This window comes from Chelonia mydas, chromosome 3 (assembly GCF_015237465.2).
Source record: "Chelonia mydas isolate rCheMyd1 chromosome 3, rCheMyd1.pri.v2, whole genome shotgun sequence".
Taxonomy (NCBI): Eukaryota; Metazoa; Chordata; order Testudines; family Cheloniidae; genus Chelonia; species Chelonia mydas.
The window spans coordinates 170,674,090-170,695,183 of record NC_057851.1 but is presented as its reverse complement, the minus strand read 5'-3'; the positions used below and the strand labels follow the sequence as shown (position 1 = coordinate 170,695,183).

General features: G+C 41.7%; 1 protein-coding gene across 1 annotated transcript; it reads left to right on the top strand.

The window, feature by feature from the left end:
• Positions 1 to 856: 856 nt before the first annotated feature.
• On the top strand, positions 857 to 12,573 carry LOC102936501 (GTP cyclohydrolase 1). Its single transcript, XM_027825226.3, has 6 exons — positions 857 to 1,168; positions 3,771 to 3,880; positions 8,321 to 8,376; positions 9,934 to 9,965; positions 10,848 to 10,932; positions 12,269 to 12,573. Exons 1-6 carry the CDS (start codon positions 883 to 885, stop codon positions 12,393 to 12,395), a joined length of 696 nt encoding a protein of 231 aa, XP_027681027.2. The 5' UTR covers positions 857 to 882; the 3' UTR covers positions 12,396 to 12,573.
• Positions 12,574 to 21,094: the final 8,521 nt, after the last annotated feature.

The window sequence follows — 21,094 nt, the reverse complement described above, 5'->3', positions numbered from 1 at the left end:
GTGAGTGGCGTGTCCCAGCTCCCTCAGAACGGCCTGAAGGTCGTGGGGACATTGTGCCTGGGGTGACCCAAGACAAAATTTGTCACATACAGGCTGTAAAACCCCAGTTTCTTATTCAAGCCCTCCTTACAGTGTAGAAGAGGGGCGGAGGCATGACATGTGGCAGCATATTGTGCAGGAACCAAGCTTTGGGTCATGGAGTGGCATGTCCCAGCTCCTTCAGCAAAATCTGATGGTTGTGGGGACAGGTCACTTGGGGAGACCTGAATGACACATTACACTTCTGGTCAGACACATCCCAGCTCCTTGAGTATGGAATGAATGCAGAATTGGCTTGTAATTTAAATTTTGACCACAGAAATGTGACGCAATGTGATTGTATAAGACCCCATGCTGATGTATTTTAACTAGTTTTTACCTTGCAATAAGGACCTGGGAACCACAAATCAGGAGCTGGGGATAAGGAACCAGCTTATCCTCTTGCTTCGTGGCGCCCTCGGCCAGGAAGAGGGGCCAGCAGCCCCCCAGGAAAGCACCCCGAAGCCGGGCGCGGCGGCGGGAGGCAAGGAGCCGGGCGGATATGTAGCGGTTCAGGGCTGGGTTACGGTCCCGGAGCCGCTGAAAAGGCCCGGGAGAGCTGGCGCATTGGGAGCGTGACTAGCACCCGCGTCCTCTGATTACTGCCGGCAGGTCAGATGGGCTCTGGCCGCCGGGCACAAGGGCCGCCGGGGACAATGGCCGCTCAGAGGAGCCTGCCCAGCTGACAGCCCCGAGGACGTCACCTGCCGAGCGCGGGAAATAGCCGTGGAGAGGCAGCGGGGATAAATAGAGGCCGGCAACCCCAGGCACTGCCCGGCGCCTCCCCGCGGCCAGCCCCGCAGCATGGCGTGCCCGGCGGCCGGCGAGGAGCTGCCGCGCCCCTGCTGCAATGGCTACAGCGAGCTGCCGTCGGCCGAGGCGCGCCGGGCCCTGGTGCAGTATCGCCCGGAGAAGCGCGGCCGGGAGGAGGCGGCGGAGGGCGGCGAGCTGCCGGCCTTGGAGGACGCCTACCTGAGCATCCTGCAGCGGCTGGGCGAGAACCCTGCGAGGCAGGGGCTGCTCCTGACGCCCAGGAGGGCTGCCAAAGCCATGCAGTTCCTCACGAAAGGCTACCAAGAAACCATCGAGGGTGAGTCCTGCTGGCCGGCCTGGCTGTGACGGTTTTGGTGGTTGGACTAGGTAGGGTGAGCAGATGTCCCGATTTTATAGGGACAGTCCTGATTTTGGGGTCTTTTTCTTATATAGGCTCCTATTGCCCCTGTCCTGATTTTTCACACTTGCTGTCTGGTCACCCTAGGCCTCGATAGCCTCCGGAGCGAGGTCTCTTCCAACCCTAATCTTCTGTGAGTCTATGAAGGGGAACGTGCAAGCGCCCCTGGTCTCTGCCGCCCTGCTCATGGAAACCAAAGTGCCCTGAGCCCAGATGGCCTTTCACCAAGTGGGACCCTCAGCTGGACCCTTTCCTCTCCTCTCAGCTGCTGCTTCCTTGCCTTCCACCGGTCCTCCAGAGACAAGGGGGTGGGGGTATAGCTTGTATTGGACCCATGGCTGGGGGTGAGAGCTACATCAAGTGCCCCTTCCGGGCTGGGAAACTGACTCAGTGGGTCACAGCTCACCACAAGGTGGCACAGAGTGGTTAGGGTAAAGGTTTTGTTGAGCAAAAGGTTAGTGGTTAGGGTTTTGTTGAGCAAAAGACACATTAATCATACCGATCACGTTAATCATACATTTCACAGGGATCATTCAAGGTGAAGTGGCCTGTTAACATCCCTCCAGTCATAAGGGCGAAAGGGAGGGGAAAGGGCAGCGGGGGGTAGTGGGTGACAGATTGTTGTAATAAACCATAAATCCAGTCTGTCTACAGCTGATCCCTTAGTCCTCATACTCAAAGGAAACCTGCACAACACTTTCGAAAAAGGAGCCTGGCAGCTTAAATTCATAACTCTGTTAGACGCTAAAAGTCAGAGACTGAATAGAGACACTGGATTTATGGCTTGTTACAGCAATCTGTAATCCACTAATAGCGCCTCGCCCCCAGGTACTTCCCTCAACTGGAGGGTTAAAGACCACTTCACTTTGACAGGCTCCTTGAAATACATTTTAACTACTTCTGCTAAACAATCTCTTCCACCTTGTATGTAGCTGTGGCAGTGTGAATAAGATTCTCAGACCTGAAGAAGAGCTCTGTGTAAGCTCCAAAGCTTGTCTCTCTCACCAAGAGCAGTGGGTCCAATGAAAGATGTTACCTCACCCACCTTATCTCTCTGATATCCTGGCGTTACAATCACACTTCATTTTTCACTTCACTAAGGGGGCAGATTCTCACGTTCCTGGAAGATGCTCTATGGCTTTCAGTTCTTGCATTTAACAGCCTTCACCTCTATAAACCTTCAAAACCCTTCCCAGTCTCTCAAACTTGACTGTATGAAATGTTCTATCCATGAAATGGGGGAATTAAAAACAGGGAAACTTCTCCATTTTACTCCCCAGCTTCAGGGTGATAATCATATGTATAAGTGCCATGGGGAGGGGGGGAAGTGGGACGTAATTTTCAAATAAATGAATCTAAACACAGTCAGATGCATTACTCATAGAAAACTAATTTGCCATTTTGTGCTATGTTTGTACAGCGCTTAGCACAATGGGGTCCTGGTCCAGGACTGATGCTCCTTTGCACTACTGCAACAGGAAACAAGAATTTCAGCTTGAGCATCAGTTAAAAAAGAGGGAGGGGGAAGGCAAGTGGCAGCAGGCTCGAGGGTTGTGTATTAATTATTCCTGGAGGTATACTAATAAAGTTTAAACTTAAATAGTATCTTTGTTACCTTAAGTTTGTAAAATAAGGCCCTGAGCCTGCAAACATTTTGGGGGGGACATGCAATTAAGTTTAATGTTACTATTTGCAGAAGTGAAGTTATGCAAACGCTTATATTTGGGAGTAAGAATCATTTGCAATTTTACCTTTCAGAGATTTTTATCTTAATCTTCTTTTTCCACTGTTGGCATTTATATTAGTTACATTTCCCCCCATTTTGTAGTTTTCTGGTTCTCTATTCTGTATCTTAATATCCACAATAGGAGCTGGTCTCTGATGACAAATTTTTCTCATCTTCAATGTTTAGACTTTTCTTTCAAATTAATTTAAACAAATAAGGCTTTGTAGCTTCTGAAGTACAGATTTGATAAAGAATGTGTGTACTAGGGACCCATTGTCTCCAAACAGATAAAATTCTATACTAGTTTATTAGGAAATAAGCTCATATACACCTTAACAATGGGTGCTGGCCTCTCTCTTTATAGGCATGCGCTGTGATCAATGCTCCCTTCACCCTGCCTGTGACTGGGAGCATTCAGTAGGCCCCCAAAAGTAAGAACCGCATAAAAAGTTTAGCACTGCTTGGCAGGGCTGAAGTCCATTAGATGACACCTGTGTATAAAGTTACTTATATGCATGTAAGATGGGGTGTGCGAGTTGAATGTAGGAGTCTACCTGTACTTAAAACTGATTTTTTTAAAATATACTGTCAGTTCTATACAACCATTGAATTTCAGCTAAGAATATGTCCATATTTAAACTATTTTTAAAAGGTTTGGGGTTGTGCTTTTCTCTCACACATCAGATTTTGTTTTGTGCTTAGAAAAGTACTTACCAACTGCAGTCCATGCATAACGCTATTTAGGATAGAATCCTGTGTAGAATCTTTCATTAACTGCTCATCTTGTCCTTTCAGATATACTCAATGATGCAATCTTTGATGAAGATCATAATGAAATGGTTATCGTTAAGGATATTGATATGTTTTCCCTTTGTGAGCACCACTTGGTACCCTTCTTTGGCAAGGTAGTTATCCATCTGCCTTATAGCAAATATTTGTCATTCAGAGGTCTTGGGTGTTCTACTGAATAAAGGGAAATAAAATGGTGTTTTGAAAAACTAGGGTGAGTTCTTGCTCATAGCCAGTTTAGTCCTGTAGAATTCAGAATAATCATTCTTAGGAAGAGTTTTAAAACATGAAACCTATGATGTGGGCATTTTGAGGTGATAAGTAGAGGATTTATTTTGTGGACTAACTGCATCTGCAGTATGAAGCATATTAGCGACGGGAAATAAGAGCCATATTTTCTACAATATGGTAATAGGAAATTGGTTATCCTCAGAGAGGCTTCTCAGCAGGCTCCTAGAAATCCGTTTGCTGCGGGAAAAACATGGAGTATGCATTTTTACAGAGACTCTTTAGTTTTTATATTTTGTGGAAAACTACAAATGTATTAACTAGTAGCTAAATTTTACTGAAAGTACCAGTGTCACTTATTCAGTGCATGCAGCCTCCCCTCTTGTGGTTGGTTTTTTTGAATGCATTTTAAAGCTACATAGCTAAACATCCCCAATAAACTGCTTCTGGCGTATATAAGTTACTCAATGGCATAAAGGGGTTCATGTTTTTAATGCATCTCAAATTTAACATAAGAACAGCCATACTGGGTTAGACCAAAAGTCCATTTAGCCCAGTATTCTGTCTTGACTGTGGCCAATACCGGATGCTCAGGAGGGAATGGACAGAACAGATAATCAATTGATCCATCTCCTGTCACCCATTCCCAGCTTCTGGCAAACAGGCAAGGGACAACATCCCTTCCTTTCCTGGCTAATAGCCATTGATGGACCTATCCTCCCTGAACTTACCCTAGTTCTATTTTGAACCCTGTTATAGTCTTGGCCTTCAGAACATCCTCTGGCAAGGATTTCCAGATTGACTCTGAGTTGTGTGGAAAAAATACTTCCTTCCTGCTGCCTATTAATTTCATTTGGTGAGCCCTAGTTCTTGTGTTTATGAGGAGTAAATAACACTTATTTACTTTCTCTACACTAGTCATGATTTTATAGACCTCGATCATATCCTGCCCACCCACCCCCGTTGTCTTTTTTTTCCAAGGTGAAAAGTCCCAGTCTTATTGATCTCTCTTCATATGGAAACCGTTCCATACCCCTAATCATTTTTGTTGCCCTTTTCTGAACCTTTTCCAATTCCAATATATCTTTTTTGAGATGGGATGACTACATCTGCACGCAGTATTCAAGATGTGGGCATACCATGGATTTATATAGAGGCAATATGATATTTTCTGTCTTCTTATCTAGCCCTTTCTTAATGATTCCCAACATTCCGTTTGCTTTCTTGACTGCTGCTACACATTGAGTGGACGTTTTCAGAGAACTAGCCACAATGATTCCAAGATCTTTCTTGAGTGGTAACAGCTAATTTATATCCCCTCATTTTTTATGTATAGCTGGGATTATTTACCTCTCTCTATTCTGAAAACTGACCATTTATTCCTACCCTTTGTTTCCTATCTTTTAACCAGTTACCAATCCATGAGAGGATCTTCCCTCTTATCCCATGACAGCTTACTTTGCTCAAGAGCCTTTGGTGAGGGACCTTGTCAAAGGCTTTCTGAAAATCTAAGTACGCTGTATCCATTGGATGCCCCTGGCCCACATGAGGTGGTGAACAAGCAAAGAATTCTAGTAGATTGGTGAGACATTATTTCCCTTTACAAAAACCACGCTGACTTTTCCCCAACAGATTATCTTCATCTATGTCTCTATGGCAATTTTGCTCTTTACTATAGCTTCAACCAGTTTGCCCAGTATTGAAGTCAGGCTTACCAGCCTGCGATTACAGGGATCACCTCTGGAGCCTGTTTTAAAAATTGGCGTCACATTAGCTATCCTCCAGTCATTTGGTACAGAAGCTGATTTAAATGGTAGGTTACAAACTACAGTTAGTAGTTCTGCAATTTCACATTTGAGTTCCTTCAGAACTCTTGGGTGAATACCACCTGGTCCTGGGGACTTATTACTGTTTAGTTTATCAGGTTGTTCCAAAACCTCCTCTAATGACACCTCAATCTGAGACAATTCCTCAGATTTGTCACCTAAAAAGAATGGCTCAGATTTGGGAATCTCCCTCACATCCTCAGCCATGAAGACCGATGCAAAGAATTCATTTAGTTTCTCTGCAATGGGCTGATCATCCTTGAATGTTCCTTTAGCATCTTGATCATCCAGTGGCCCCACTGGTTGTTTAGCAGTCTTCCTGCTTCTGATATACTTTTAAAGAAAATTGCTATTACTTTTTGAGTCTTTGTCTAGCTGTTCTTCAAATTCTTTTTTGGCCTTCCTAACTACATTTTTACACTTCATTTGCCAGTGTATGCTCCTTTCTATTTTCCTCACTAGGATTTAACTTCCACTTTTTAAAGGATGCCTTTTTGTCTCTCACTGCTTCTTTAACTTTGTTTAGCCACAGTGGCACTTCTGGTTCTCTTACTATGTTGTTTTGTTTTTTTTTTTTTAATTTGGGGTATACACTTAAGTTGAGCCTCTATTATGGTGTCTTTAAAAAGTTTCCATGCAGCTTGCAGGGAATTTCACTTTTGGCATTGTACGTTTTAATTTCTGTTTAACTTTTTATGAAGTCCCCATTTCTGAAATTAAATGCTAGAGTGTTGGGCTACTGTGATGTTTTCCCCACCATGAGGATGTTAACTTTAATTATATTTTGGTCACTATTACCAAGAAGTCTAGCTGTAGGCACCTTTTGGACCAGATCCTGAGCTCTACTTAGGACTAAATCAAGAATTGCCTCTCCTTGTGTGGGTTCCAGGACTAGCTACTCTAAGAAGCAGTCATTTAAGGTGTCAAGAAACTTTATCTCTGCATCCCGTCCTGAGGTGACGTGCTCTTAATCAATATGGGGATAGTTGAAATCCCCCATTCTTATTGAGTTCACTTCAGCCTCCAGCCATGAGTAATTAAAGTTATGAAAATATGCCAAAAAGCTGTAAAAATCACCCCTAAAGCCCATGTCACTAAGTTTGGCAAGGACAAATTTCATGTTAATGGTAATGTGGTCTTCTGTACTGTATGCAGCAAGGCTGTAGATTACAGGCAGACAATTGTAGAACACATGGAAAGCACTAAACAAACAATGAAAAGAAGAGGTTGAAACAGCAGGGAGGGCCGTCAACAACAATAAAGAAACAAGAAAAGGAGTACTTGTGGCACCTTAGAGACTAACCAGTTTATTTGAGCATGAGCTTTCGTGAGCTACAGCTCACTTCATCGGATGCATAGCATAAAGAAACAATAGACTGTGACTGGATGATTTTATGATTGGTGACGCTGGTAGACTTGGAACTTGCTTTAAAATTGTAAATATATCAATAAAACGTTGTGTTCAGTTGATACCTGTATATATTGTAGCTAGGGAAACTAAAGTGCAACATTTCATTTTAATTGTGGAAAAACACAGGTTTTTTTTTGTTTTTTGTTTTTTTTTAATCTGAGAATTTTGGATTTTTTTTATCATGGAAAACTAGGATTCCTGCCCCTTGCACCCACTAAATATCCACTGAAGCCAATTTGTGTGCATAGATATATGGGATCAAGCTTGTCTGAGTATGGGCAGGGAAATTTTCCCTGAAGTCTCTTCCAAACACAAGTTAAACTCCTTAAAAGTGATTGTACTCAGCATCCCAAACTGGCAGTCATTGTACAACCAAAGCTCCCAATGCACGGGTCTGCTAGAATGAAAATCGATTAAATAGTTCCATGTATCTTACTCCTGCTTCTTCCCAGCTCCATCTTTCTCCCTTCCGTATTGCTTTTTCTCCTGTAACAGCCTCCTTCTTTCCTTTCTCCAGCTTCTCTCTCTCTCTCTCAATAAACTTCCTCTCCTACTTGCCTCTTTCCCTTCTTGTGCCTCTCTGACACTTTTTCCATGAAGACTGATAATTCTTGAGAGCTCAAACTGTTTGGAATATACAACAATATGAACTGTCTTCTTCCTTACCAATAAATCTACTTGCTCTACGTATGCCCATAAGCTACACAGCATCTGTACATAAGCACCTTCTCCCTCTACTACATGGTGCAGGTCTGACTTCACAGGGCACTTTGTCTGCATTAAGGATCCAGTCCTGCTTCCATTAAAAGCCGCACTGAAACTCCCATTGACATCACTAGAGGAAAGATCAGGCCTGAAGCCAGCAGGTTTAGGTTCTGGGAGCCCTGATCCTGCAATTTCCACTGGAGTGGACAGACTGCTATGAATGTGGAGACCCATTGACTAGGCTAGAGCTTCTCACAGACACAGCCATCTGACTGTGCATTGTACACTGCACTTCAGAGCCCTGAGTTTATTCAGACCTTCAATTTTCCTGCAGAATCAGGTGTGTAGTAATCATTCAGCACTTAGACTCCTGTTCATATTTGCAGGTACATATTGGATATTTACCTATAAAGAAAGTGGTTGGACTAAGCAAGCTTGCAAGGTAAGTGCATCTATGCAATGTGATAGTGAAGGTGTAAAGGCGAAATCCTGTTCTCAGGGCACAGCCCAATTGAGGATGCCATGTACTGGGATGCTCTGCAGAGGGAAAGGGACAAGAATACTTCCCCTGAGATGTATGATAGCAACAAAGTTATTGCTCCAGAGGCACTACTGAGGCTTTAAGGCTGCAGTAAGCCCTGGGGCTCCTTTGGTCTGGTGGGTCTGCAGTAGTAGATCCCTTGTTCCCACTTGCTCTGCACACTGGAGTGCATGGAGTCTACTGTGGAGCTGCTGCAGAGGGATGTGGAACTCCTGTATGGCATTCTGATCTCCCTTTCACAGTGGTGTGGGGTCCCCTATGGCTCCAGGGGGCAGGATTTTCCACTGTTCGTGTAAGCCAATAACCAGGATTATGAAGGTGAGCTGAAAAGGACCGAGAACTTGGATTTCCCCACTGTGATTCTTAAGGATAACTTCTCATAAGAGAAACTGCATAAATGTTTGTGGCTGATATAAGCCTTTTATCCCATAATTGTGCTGAATTTGTAATGTCCCACAACCACTGAGACCCCTCAATCTGTGCATACAGAGCACTCCATCACCTGCTAACAGAAGGGGGCTAGTGGGAGAGTGTTCTCTTTTTGAGGGATCATCAGTTTTGGTACTGGCTCCCCACTTTGGACTGAAATAGCCTTGCTGTGTCAGCTTTGTGGGCATGCTGCAGTGCTTGGGTATTGCTTCTCAGGAAGGAGGGGCTTGACCATGTCTAAGGACTTACGTGAATAGTTCATTTAAGTGAACGGCTGGCAGTTTTATGTTTATTGGCAGCTGCTGCAAATGGTGCTGCCTTCGCTTTTGGGTTTAATTTATTTGTTTTGTTAGCATATATCAGAGTTGCCTGCAGTTTTCAGCTATGTGCCTCTCTCTTTCTTTTTTTTTTTTTTTATAGGAACATTTTTTTTATAAATGAAATTTACTTTTCTACTCAACAGGCTGAGTTTAAGTAAAAGTTGATGGCCTATACATCTTAAAAGAACAGTCCAGATGTCAATAGCAGACTACAATTAAGTGTCTAGTAGTAGCCCTGTTATAGTCTTCTGCATTCTGAGCACCAGCGTGTTAATGGTCGATCAGAGGCTGCTTTACAAATGTGACACACAGGCTGATAATCCACAGACTGAAAACAGATTATAATGTGGTTAAATAAGATCTTTTTGAGGGAGTACTTAATTATTTTTTTTAAAAATATGCTTTCTCTAAGGGATTCTAAATCCATTTATAAGGTACTTGGTTTAAAATAAGTGGTACAAAGTAGAATATATTAATACTCAATATATAAAGTATTCTAAAATAGACTGAATATCAGCTGTATGTAAATCACATTACATACTGTAATGTAAAATCACTTGTACTACAATATATTTAGCCTTCTAAATAGCCAGGATAAAATCCTACTTTAACACCTGTGATACCCAGAGAGTCTATTAAGTTCAACTGAAATTTTGTGTTTAAATCAGGAGGAAATATTTATTATTCTTACATTTTTTTCCCCCCCCAGAATTGTTGAAATCTTTAGTCGAAGACTGCAAGGTGTGTATCCTTTCTACAATATCTCTGTTCTGCTGAACTATATTTCAGCTAGATGATGCTCAACTGAAGAAAGTATTCAAGCGTATGCCTAATTTTAATTGACACTAGTTCTGTTGAAGTAAATGTATTTAAGGTTAGGCATAGGCCTAAGTACTCTCCTGAACTGGGACCATAATCAGTGTGGCATATTTGTTAAAGTTGTCAAGGGACCAAGCAGAAAACATCCAACTAAAGCAGCCTGATTCTACACCTCAACAGTCTATTGCCTTTATTGGAAGCTTGAGGTGTCTATTCCTGAGTCCAGAACCTCAGTGATCAACAGCTGGGTCGGTATAATGGGGAAGGTATGCATATAAAATAAGAAATGTGTTGGGTTCTCTTTTCTGAAAGAATGACGAAGTGTACTCAGTGCATAAAAAACAGGAGTACTTGTTCTCTTTGCAGATACAGACTAACATGGCTGCTACTCTGATACTCAGGTGCATAGGCCACCCCTGATAGGTAGCCAAGAAGGACAGCAGTCACTGAAGTGTGGGGAAAACTGACTTTGGATAACGTATTTCACAGGGTGTAAGGGTGGTTTTGTTAACTATTAAAAATCCTGCGGGCAGTCAAGGTGGATAAATATCTGCTCACTGGATGAACAGATTTCAGGGCTCCAAAGGTATAATTCCAGCACTTTTTACAAACACTAAATTCACATTGAAAAAATAATTTAAAAAACCATTTCTACCATAGGGGCTCATTTTACTTTAGTTAGCTAGTGGGAGAATTTGAGGGACTGTATTTAGAGCACCTTAGGAATGTATTTTCTTTAAGAATTTGCAAGGAGTACCAAGAGTGGCAATTACATATAGAAAAATCATACTGTTCTCTTTTCAGTTCAAGAGAGGCTTACCAGACAGATCGCTCTGGCAATTACTGAGGCTCTGAAACCTGCCGGGGTGGCTGTGATTGTAGAAGCGTCGTAAGTAATTCATTATTGTTAGTCTAATTAAAGTCAACCTCTAAGAACAGTTACCACACCACAGTATCTGAAATGTCATTGTTACCTAAACAGACTTGGGAGAGTTGTGTTTCAGTTCCTTCCACAGACTTCCTATAGGACCTTAGACAAGTCATTTAATCTCTCTAGCTCAGTTCCTCATCTGTAACATGAGGATCCTAATATCACTGCTCTTCACTGGGCACATCAGGATGCATTTACTAATAACTCTGAGGTATTCAGATGCCACGGTGATGGGGCCATTTAAGTACCTGGATAGATAACTTCTGAGTATAGAGAAATATTACAGTACTTCAGGTACTAGCTTATGAGAAATGGTGACCTCTGTCGATACCCGCCTTTCTCACACACTCCAACAATTGCTGCTGGGTATATACGGGTAATTTGGCTTGAACTGACAATGTAAAGGGAAAGTGACTAAAAGTGGGATATAAAGATTTTTGGCATATATTGCACTGTGTCACTTTGTGTGCTCAAATTTGGTACAAGTCTTAGTAGTTGTGGATGCTGATGGTTAGTCATTTGCACAGATACAGACATGTATGGGTACATTTTTTTTCAGGCTTACCCCAAAACTTGTCCAAGTGTATTCTAACAACATGTGGACCAGTCACATCTGGCACCAATACATTTAGGATATGTGTACCCTGCAATTAAACACCTGTGACTGGCCCATGTCAGCTGACTCAGGCCTCTGAGCCTTGGGCTAAGGGGCTGTTTAATGGCAGAGTAGACATTTGGGCTTGGACTGGAGCACAAGCTCTGGGACCCTCACTCCACATGGGGTCCCTAGCCCAAACATCTACACTGCAGTTTTACAGTGCCGTAGCCCTAGGCCCATGAGCCTGAGTCAGCTCACACAGGCTGGCCATGGGTATTTAATTGTAGGGTAGACATACCTTTTATTGGCCTGGTTTGTGCTGTTCTGCAAGGCAAAAGTGGTGAATGTAGACTGAATAGTTCAAGCATGATCTGCTTAAGCTTCCTGTCAATATTTATTCATTTATTTCAACTTCAGTCAACAAGTATGGTTGTAAACAAACAACCCCCCTCACTAAATGTTTTGAAATACTACAACATTTAAAGAAAATAGAATTCAAGAACGATTCTCCTATCAATAGTTCTGAGTGAACTGGTAGCTCCCAATAATATTTGGACGTGCTTTAACGAATCAAAGGCACTACTTGGTACACAGTGTATTGCTGATTATCAAAATGGTAATTAGATCCAGTTATCCCAGTGTGCAGGTTAAATAGCCAACCTCAGTTTAATATGTTGTTAACTAATTACCTTCTAGGCACATGTGCATGGTTATGCGAGGGGTTCAGAAAATGAACAGCAGGACTATCACCAGCACCATGCTCGGAGTCTTGCGAGAAGATCCAAAAACCAGAGAAGAATTTCTTACGCTGATCAAGAATTAAATGGAAACAGCTTCCCACTCACTGTTTGTTGGCTCTAACAGTAAAACCAATTGCCAGAAACTAATTACCATATGTGATGCAGGACTGTTTGTAGCATCTGTGTATTAGAAACAGCTGTGTGACAGCTTGGTTCTCAGTAATGCCTTGTAATGTCATAAAATATTTGGTAGAGAATGAATATGCCTCAATCAGAATTACTGAACTGAAAAGAGATTAGCTGTTTCCCAATGCTAACCATAGAGTGCTATGAAAACATGTTGCTAGATGGGAGCTAAAACAAGCCACCCCTTCCCCCCCCTTCCCCCCCCCCCAAAAAAAAAAACAAAAAACCAAGCAGCCACAGGAAGGTGAAATTAAGCACAAAATCCTGTGGCCTTTATCACTCAATCTTCAGCCCCTTTGTGCTCCTTGTATTAGACAAAGGGGTCAGAAAGCCAACAGATCTCCCCAACTGGAGATTCATCTGGTGTAAGGGGATGTCTAGGAGGCATGGAACTGTTGAATCTGATCCTACACCATCCTCTTCTGGCCCCCAGGGTAGGGGGCATGAGAGAAAAATTGCCAGATGGGAAGGGGCATGACCATTGTGCTCCACCAATTCCTATCTGGTGAATGGCCTTTAGGGGCCATAGCCAGCTGGGTGTAGCATGGAGTAGTAGAGAGCTCAAGGCCTGGCCTATTTCCCTGCAGCCACCATTAAGAATATGAATGGGAGTCCCCATGGATGTGCCTGGAGGTGACAGTGTGGAAAATGGCACTTCTCTAGCTCTGCCTCTTTCCTGCCCAGCTAAGCTCCCCTGATCTGAACTAGTCTCCCAGAAGGCCTAGGTTTGTCATTGCCACACAATAGTGCTTCATTAGATCTTAGTGACCCATTTAGTGCTCCAGCAGATTTTTTCAATATATGCATAATATCCCAACACCTCTCACCCATCACAAAGATCTGTTTATGGCTAAGTCCCAGTCCAGCTCACTCTCAACCTTGCTTTGATCCCTTCTGAAGAAAAAGCAGGAGATGATATGGCACTAGGATTGTTCCTTAAGGTCATGATACAATTTTTGATACCATAATCTGAGTCCAGAATTGTCTCTGGGATTGAGTAGTTTTTCAGATCCCCATGCATAGATAAAAGATCAGCTCTTTTTAAACTGCAATGTATGTATGATGTTGGAGAGCTGAATTCTTATAAAGGCTTGTTATTAACCCTCCAACAGAACTGACATTTGTTTTGATAGTAAGCCTCATAGCATTACTAAACCAGTCAGAACAAAGATGTAGCTATGGAATTTCCTCCTGGAGATCATAAATATAGAACACTAGAGGGCCATATTCTGCTACCCTTACTGTGCAGTTAGTCCCTTTCATTTCAATGGGACTACTCGTGGAGTGAGGCATTGCTACTCAACCTGAGTAGAGTTAGCAGAATATGACCATAACAGAGTTTCAAATAAAGGTTTGTTTTCTTTAAATGCTTTGTCCCCTATCTGACTGGTGCTTGATTTTTAATATCTACTCCTCAGTGTTGGAACAGTATCATTTTACAGACACTTAAGACCCTTCATTTTCAGTTTAAGCTGATTTTTACCAAGAAAATCCCGGGTTTTACAAAAAGTATTGGTTTTCTGGTTTTCACCCTACTTTTGTATCATTCAAATTTTATATTATATATGTGTGTGTATATATATATAAAATAAATAAAACAACCTGGTTATTAGGAAAATACATTTCATGAGATATATGTATTACACACCGACTAATGTATTCTTGTATGTGCAAAGCTGCCTGTTGAAGTAAGGCTCTGTATTAGTTTAGAAGATACACACAATAAACAAACAGGCATGCACGCAAGCTCTGAAGTGCATGTGTATGTGAACATACTGATGAATCTCATGGCATAAACATTTCAAGCTGTTAGCAGACAACAGTTTAAAGATTTGATGCTAAAATGGGAAGAAAATGAAAATTCACCAAAATAAACCCCAGTATTTACCCAGAAAAATTAAGGTTTTTTGCTCTGATTTTCAGCTGTTTTTGTTGTAGTAAAACACTGAAATTCCTGGGAAAAATTAAATAAAATAAAAAACAAAAAGGACCCTACAGATGCTGTATTTTTCAAGCAAATGTATTTTGAGATACATCTGTGTGTACATCCTAAATGTACTAGAATGATATCTTACTATCCATATGCCAAATCAGTTTGAGAATCTGCCTTAATCTTTGGTAAAATGGGGGAACACATTAATTTACTGCTAACATTTACTCAGACACTTACTGCTTTTAAACTGGTAAATATTGGTTTTATAAATGAAATGTTCAATAGAGAAACATTTTGCAGCTCATTCTATTCAAAGGTAAATGTTGAACAGTCTTAGAGAAGAAGGTTTTCTATCAATAAGAGCTGCATAACAGTGTTCAATAGTGGTGCTAAAATACATATACAAGTTTTGTGGAAATTGCATTAATGCATTTTCAAAAAAGTTTTGGAGCATAGTTATATTATGTATATTATTAGCCTTTTGCTTTGTTACATGGGGATTGTGGGGCAAACTCTTTTTTGTGTCCTATTCTCACATACGCAGTGTTGTTGTAGCTGTGTTGGATCAGGAAATTTAGAGACACAGTGGGAAGGTAATATCTTTTACTGGACCATCTTCTGTTGGTGAGAGAAATGAGCTTTTGAGCTTACACAGAGCTTTTCTTCAGGTCTGGGCAGACCTGTGCAAGCTCGAAAGCTTGCCTCTCACCAGCAGAAGATGGTCCAGTAAAAGATATTACCTCCTCCATCTTCTCTCTTTCTTCTCACATATATCAGACATGTTGTTTTTAGGGCTGTCAATTAATCACAGTTAATTCTAGCGATTAACTCAAAACAAATTAACTCGATTAAAAATTGCAATTAATTGCACTGTTAAACAATAATAGAATACTAATTTAAAAATTATAAATACTTTTGGATGTTTTTCTACATTTTCAAATATATTGATTTCAATTACAACACAAAGTGGACAGTGCTCACTTTATATTGTTTAAATATTTGCACCATAATAATAAACAAAAGAAATAGTATTTTTAAATTCACCGCAGATGAGTACTGCAGTGCAATCTCTTTATTGTGGAAGTGCAACTTACAAATGTAGATTTGTTTGTTTGTTACATAACTGCACTCAAAAATAAAGTCCATTCAGTCCTTCTTCTTGTTCAGCCAATCACTAAGACAAACATGTTTGTTGACATTTACGGGGTCCTACCTGTAATTCACTTTCATGATAAAAAGATTGCCCTACAGTACTTGTAAAAGGTTAATTGAAAAATATGATTTCCTTTGTTTATCTTTTTTACAGTGTAAATATTTGTAATAAAGTGAGCACTATACACTTTATTCTGTGTAATAACTGAAATCAATATATTTGAAAATTTAGAAACTATCCAAAAATATTTCAATAAATGCTGTTCTATTGTTTAATGGTGTGATTAAGCACGAGATTTAAAAAATTACAATTAATTGCAGTTTTAATCATGATTTTTTTAATAGTTTGACAGCCCTAGTTATTTTGCATTAACAGAAGGCAAAGACATGTTTGTCTAGCAATCTAGGAGCCATGAATTTTCCATGAGTTTTAATCCCAAAGGAAGATAACTTCCTTTGTAGCCTTGAACAAGTCACTCTGCCTCAGGTTCCCTTTCTGTAAAATGGATTGAATGGTACCTTGCAGGGGCGTTGTCAGGCTAAGTTAATGTTTGCAAAGTGCTCTGAAGATGAAAATAGTCAGTGCTGAGTGTTACTGTTATGCTCTACTCCCTCAATTTGAGCGCTCTACTCCCTCAATTTGAGCCCTGATTTTACATTACACATAGAACAGAAAAACAGGAAACAAAATGCAGCTAGTGCACCCAGTAATGTAGGATGGAAATTAAAAAAAACCAAACACACACCTCAAATCCAGCAGTGTGTGGTATTTATGCTAAAATATGAGTAACCTATAAATTCAGATCCAAATGATCCTGCACTATTGTGGTCTACATTTCAAATGATCTGATACTTTTTAAATATTTTCATAAATACAGAAGCCTAATGATTACCCCCTTTAAATACACAGGCCCCCAATTCCATGGTTTTGAAGGCTGTCACCTTCATCTAATCTTTCTAGAGATCAAAATGAAGTGGGAAATTAACACAGGAGTTTTTAAATGATTTTATTTACTTTATAACATTAGTATGTTTGGTTTTGGTTTTTAACCCGAGCTCAATAGCCAAAATATGTTTTCAATATTATAATGTATGTAACATTTTTAAAAAGGATATATATACACTTCATCTACCATAATGCTGAGTTGTCTACTTCTTTTCTATGCAGCTATCACTGTCTTAGTCAAAGCCCAATGTTAACACATGTGTTTCTCAGCCAGCTGTCAAGGAAGCAGTGATAATGAAAAATTTGGATTTGATTAAAAGAAGCAAAGCAGAGTACTATAAGGCTAAGATTTTGTCATGGTGATTTTTAGTAAAAGTCACAGGCAATAAACAAAAATTCAAGGAAGCCATGATCTACCTGTGATTTTTGCTGCTTTGGCTCCATGGTTTCTCCTGCCACTATACTGGCTGGGATCTGTGGGGTTCCCCCTCTGCCTGCAGCAGCTGGAAGTTGCAATGGGGGCCCCCCCTCTGCCCACAGCAACTTGGAGCTGCAGGGTGACCATATTTCCCAGGGAGAAAACCATACTCCCCAGGTGCTCACCCAAGGTGCACACTCTTCTCCCCTCCACTCCCCAGTGAGGCTGTTGCTTGTCACTACAACCCTGAAGAGGGCCCCCTCAGGAGGCTGTCACATGTCGCTGGAACCCTGCCAGGGCCCTGCTGGCTGCGAGGGAGTCACACAGCCCCTGGGGCTGAAGCAGATGTTACTGATTCAGTGACTTTCATGACCTCTGTGACATAAACATAGCCTTAACTATAAGCAATATGACAAGAGTGCAGCCTCTCACAATACCCCTTATGGTGGCCTCACCTATGGGGAAAGGAGCTTCACAGTTTCACCCACCACAATTCCCCACACAGACCACCACTTGTAATGCCACACACTATCCGCAGTAGTCATCAAACCTGAGACCTCTGCACCTTAAAGTCTGAACTACTGCAGCCTGAGCTAAAAGCCTCATCTCTGGTAACTCATGAGACCTTCTCTATGTGGCCCAGCCATCATTAGAGCCAAACACCACACTGAATGCATGTGAGATACACGTACACATTGAATAGGAAAGTTGGTGTAACAGGATGCTGCTCCTGGGGAGAGTGAGCAGTTGTTCAACAGCAGTGTCTGTGATCTCTCTGAGGGGAAGGCATGAACCAGCTTGAAAAAGGGCCACCCTACTGAAGCACTGCGATGAGTTAAAAATATCTCATGATGGGCGACATCACAAGCTGCTGACAAACTGAATGAAAGCAAAATGGACATTTTTTCTAGCTCTATCCATCACCAGGAGATAATTAGTCTTCAAAAGGAAACGGTCTCTGTCCCATACCTACCTCTGAAAGCAGACTAGTAGGGATTTAGGACAGTGTCTCCCAAACTTTGGAAACCTGAGCTCTCTTTCAATTATGCACCTTGCAGCCTTGACATGTGTCACTAGAGATCTATCCATGCCAATTTATACATCTTCCACACTTGCTCCCCCAACTAACCCTTCATACATTCCTGAGGGAGTGTGCACCACACGTAAGAAAGGAGATCAATCATCAGCATTTGCTAATGTGTTTTGATGAGAACTGATATAGTTAGCTATATTGACATTTTATCATCCTATCTGAGCTAGCATGCATTGGGAGAATGGGGCAATTACACCTCAGAGTTATTGTTTCATGCTCTCTATTGCTGAATTGGTAACACTCACTTTATATTTTGAGGACTTTCTCTGCAACTGTAACAATTGCAGATGAACTTTAAACAAATAATAAAAGCTGAGACTCTGGCGAATAGCTGAGAGATCGTTACTGAAAACCCGATGGGGGAACGTCCTCTACTTTAGAAAACAATGATTTAGGAAACTAGTGGAAGCCAAGTGTTGTTGCAGCTGCCCTATCACCATTTTTTCAATAAAGTTCCATAAAAACAGAGGTTTGAGACAAGAAATTAATTAGCAACAGTCCTTGGTTTTTATTCTATTTATTATTTTATCCTTTTATTCATCAAAATAATTACCACAGAGGGCCAGAGTCTGATACTGTAATGCTTTGGGGTTCAACCCAGACCCATAAGGGGTATCACTGTCTGCCCTGTGACTCTGGCTGCCTTCAATGCTATGCTATTGTGGCTCACGTTTTGACACCAAAAGCTTGTAAACAAGCATGCAGGTCACAGGCTGGCTTCCACTGCCCAGTTACTTTTTGAAGAGTGACCCCAACTCCCTCCCAGTTCTAACTTTGCCCAGACTCATCTGCCAACGTGACAATCTGCTGAGGTTCCTAGAATTGTGAGTGACTATTTTACTCCTCTCAGCCTCAGCATGTGACAGCTCCCTGACAGAGCAACTTATTTGCCTGGCCAGCAAACTCTTCAGGACTCTGCCAGTCCAAACCTTGCCTTGTAGGTAACAGTGAACCTTAACACCTGAGTTTCCCAGAGATGTCTCCCTGCAGTGTCCAGCCCTCTCATGGAACACTCCCAGAAGTTAGTTGCTCCTTTAGAGAGAGAGTACACTGTAGCTCATTAATTTAACTGGGGTTTAACAAACACTCTCGTGTCAATCACAGCACTGCATTGGTTTATAGCAGGGGTAGCCAAATTTACTGGTCCTCCAAGCTGCACACGATAATCTTCAATAGTTCAAGAGCTAGGCATGTCTGCAGGGCTCGGGGCTTCTGCCCTGCAGCAGGGCGGTGGGGCTCCGGGCTGAAGCCCCTAGACCCCTGTCCCAGTCCGATAGGCTGAGAATGGGCTGGGGGGGGGGGGGGGCTCTCCACATGGGAGGGCCTGCGAGTCGCACTTTAACTGTAAAAGAACCACATGTGGCCTATAGTAAAACATTTATTTAACAAACAGGACAAGGTGATACCACGTGTAAGGAATAAAGATAGATGCTCAAGGACTACCCCAACAGAATGCATGGCATCCACCAGCCCTATGTGGGAAATCAAATTAAAATTTTATTTGAAAGAGTTTGCTTCTCCAGTTAGGCATGCTAAGGCTCACATGCCTATTCATGCACCTAATGGATTACACCAAGCATGTGTGGAGAAAGAGGCTAACTATCTAGAAAACTCTCTCTACATCACATGGGTGGCTCTGAGGGTGTGATACAATCATCCCAGGCATTGGGATCTTAAATCCAACCCAGGGCAGAAATCTGAAATAAAATTAAAAATAAAAGTAGGCATATTGCTCTAAACTGCCTCTTCAAAGACCGATTTTTTTATTTGAGGGAAATGTAATCTGAGTACAACAGAGTATTCAGAAGGCACGAAAACTATTCTTCAGATGGGGCAACCAGAATTGCACACGGTATTCAAGATGTGGGCATATCTAGGGATTAGGTTTATGTAGAGGCATATTTTCTGTCTTATCTATCCCCTTTCCTAATGGTTCCTAACATTGTGTTAGCTTTTTGACTGCCACTGCACATTAGTAGATGTTTTCAGAGAACTATCCACGACTCCAAGATCTCTTTCTTGGGTGGCAACAGCTAATTTAAACCCCATCATTTTGTGTATAGCTGGGATTATGTTTTCCAACGTGCATTACACTTTGCACTTATCAACACTGAATTTCATCTGCAATTGTGTTGCCCAGTCACCCAGTTTTGTGAGATCCCTTTATAACTCTTGGTAGTCAGCTTTGGACTTAACTACCTTCAGTGATTTTGTATCATCTGCAAACTTTGCCATCTCACTGTTGACCCCCTTTTCCAAATCATTTATTAATATTTGAACAACACTGGTCCCAGTACAGATCCTTGGGGGAGCCTGCTATTTACAGCTTTCCACTGTGAAAATTGACCATTTATTTCTGCTCTTTGTTCCCTATCTTTTAGCCAATTACTATTCCATGAGAATATTCTGCTTACTTTGCTTAGGAGCCTTTGGTGTCGGACTTTGTCAAAGGCTTGCTAAAAGTCCAAGTACACTGTATCCACTGGATCACCCTTGTCCATATGCTTGTTGACCTCCTCAAAAATTCTAATCGCTTGATGAGGCATGATTTTCCTTTATATATGCCATGTTGTCTCTTCCCCACGTGTCATCTGTGTGTACAATAATTCTGTTCTTTATTGTAGTTTCAAGCAATTTGCCAGATAGTGAAGTTAGGCTTACCTGCCTCTAATTGCCAGGATCGCCCCTGGAGCCTTTTTAAAAACTTGGCATTACAGTAGCTGTCCTCTGGTCATCTGGTACAGTCTGATTTAAGAAATAAGTTACATACCACTGTTAATAGTTCTGCAAAGTTCCTTCAGAACTCTCAGGTGAATACCATCCCGTCCTGGTGACTTATTGCTGTTTATTTGTTCCCAAACCTCCTCTATTGACACCTCAGTCAGGGACCATTCCTCAAGTTTGTCATCTAAAAAGAGTGGCTCAGGGTAGGAATCTTCCTCACATCATCTGCAATGAAGACTGATACAAAGAATTCATTGAGCTTCTGTGCAACAGCCTTATCTTTCTTGACTACTCCTTTAGCACCTTGATCGTCCAGTGGCCCCACTGATC

What these genes read in the sequence shown, in the direction of transcription:
- LOC102936501 (XM_027825226.3), top strand. Translation starts at nt 883, where the DNA reads ATGGCGTGCCCGGCGGCCGGCGAGGAGCTGCCGCGCCCCTGCTGCAAT. An exon ending in CTACCAAGAAACCATCGAGG is followed by an intron (nt 1,169 to 3,770) that starts GTGAGTCCTGCT and finishes TTGTCCTTTCAG; the next exon opens with ATATACTCAATGATGCAATC. An exon ending in CTTTAGTCGAAGACTGCAAG is followed by an intron (nt 9,966 to 10,847) that starts GTGTGTATCCTT and finishes TTCTCTTTTCAG; the next exon opens with TTCAAGAGAGGCTTACCAGA.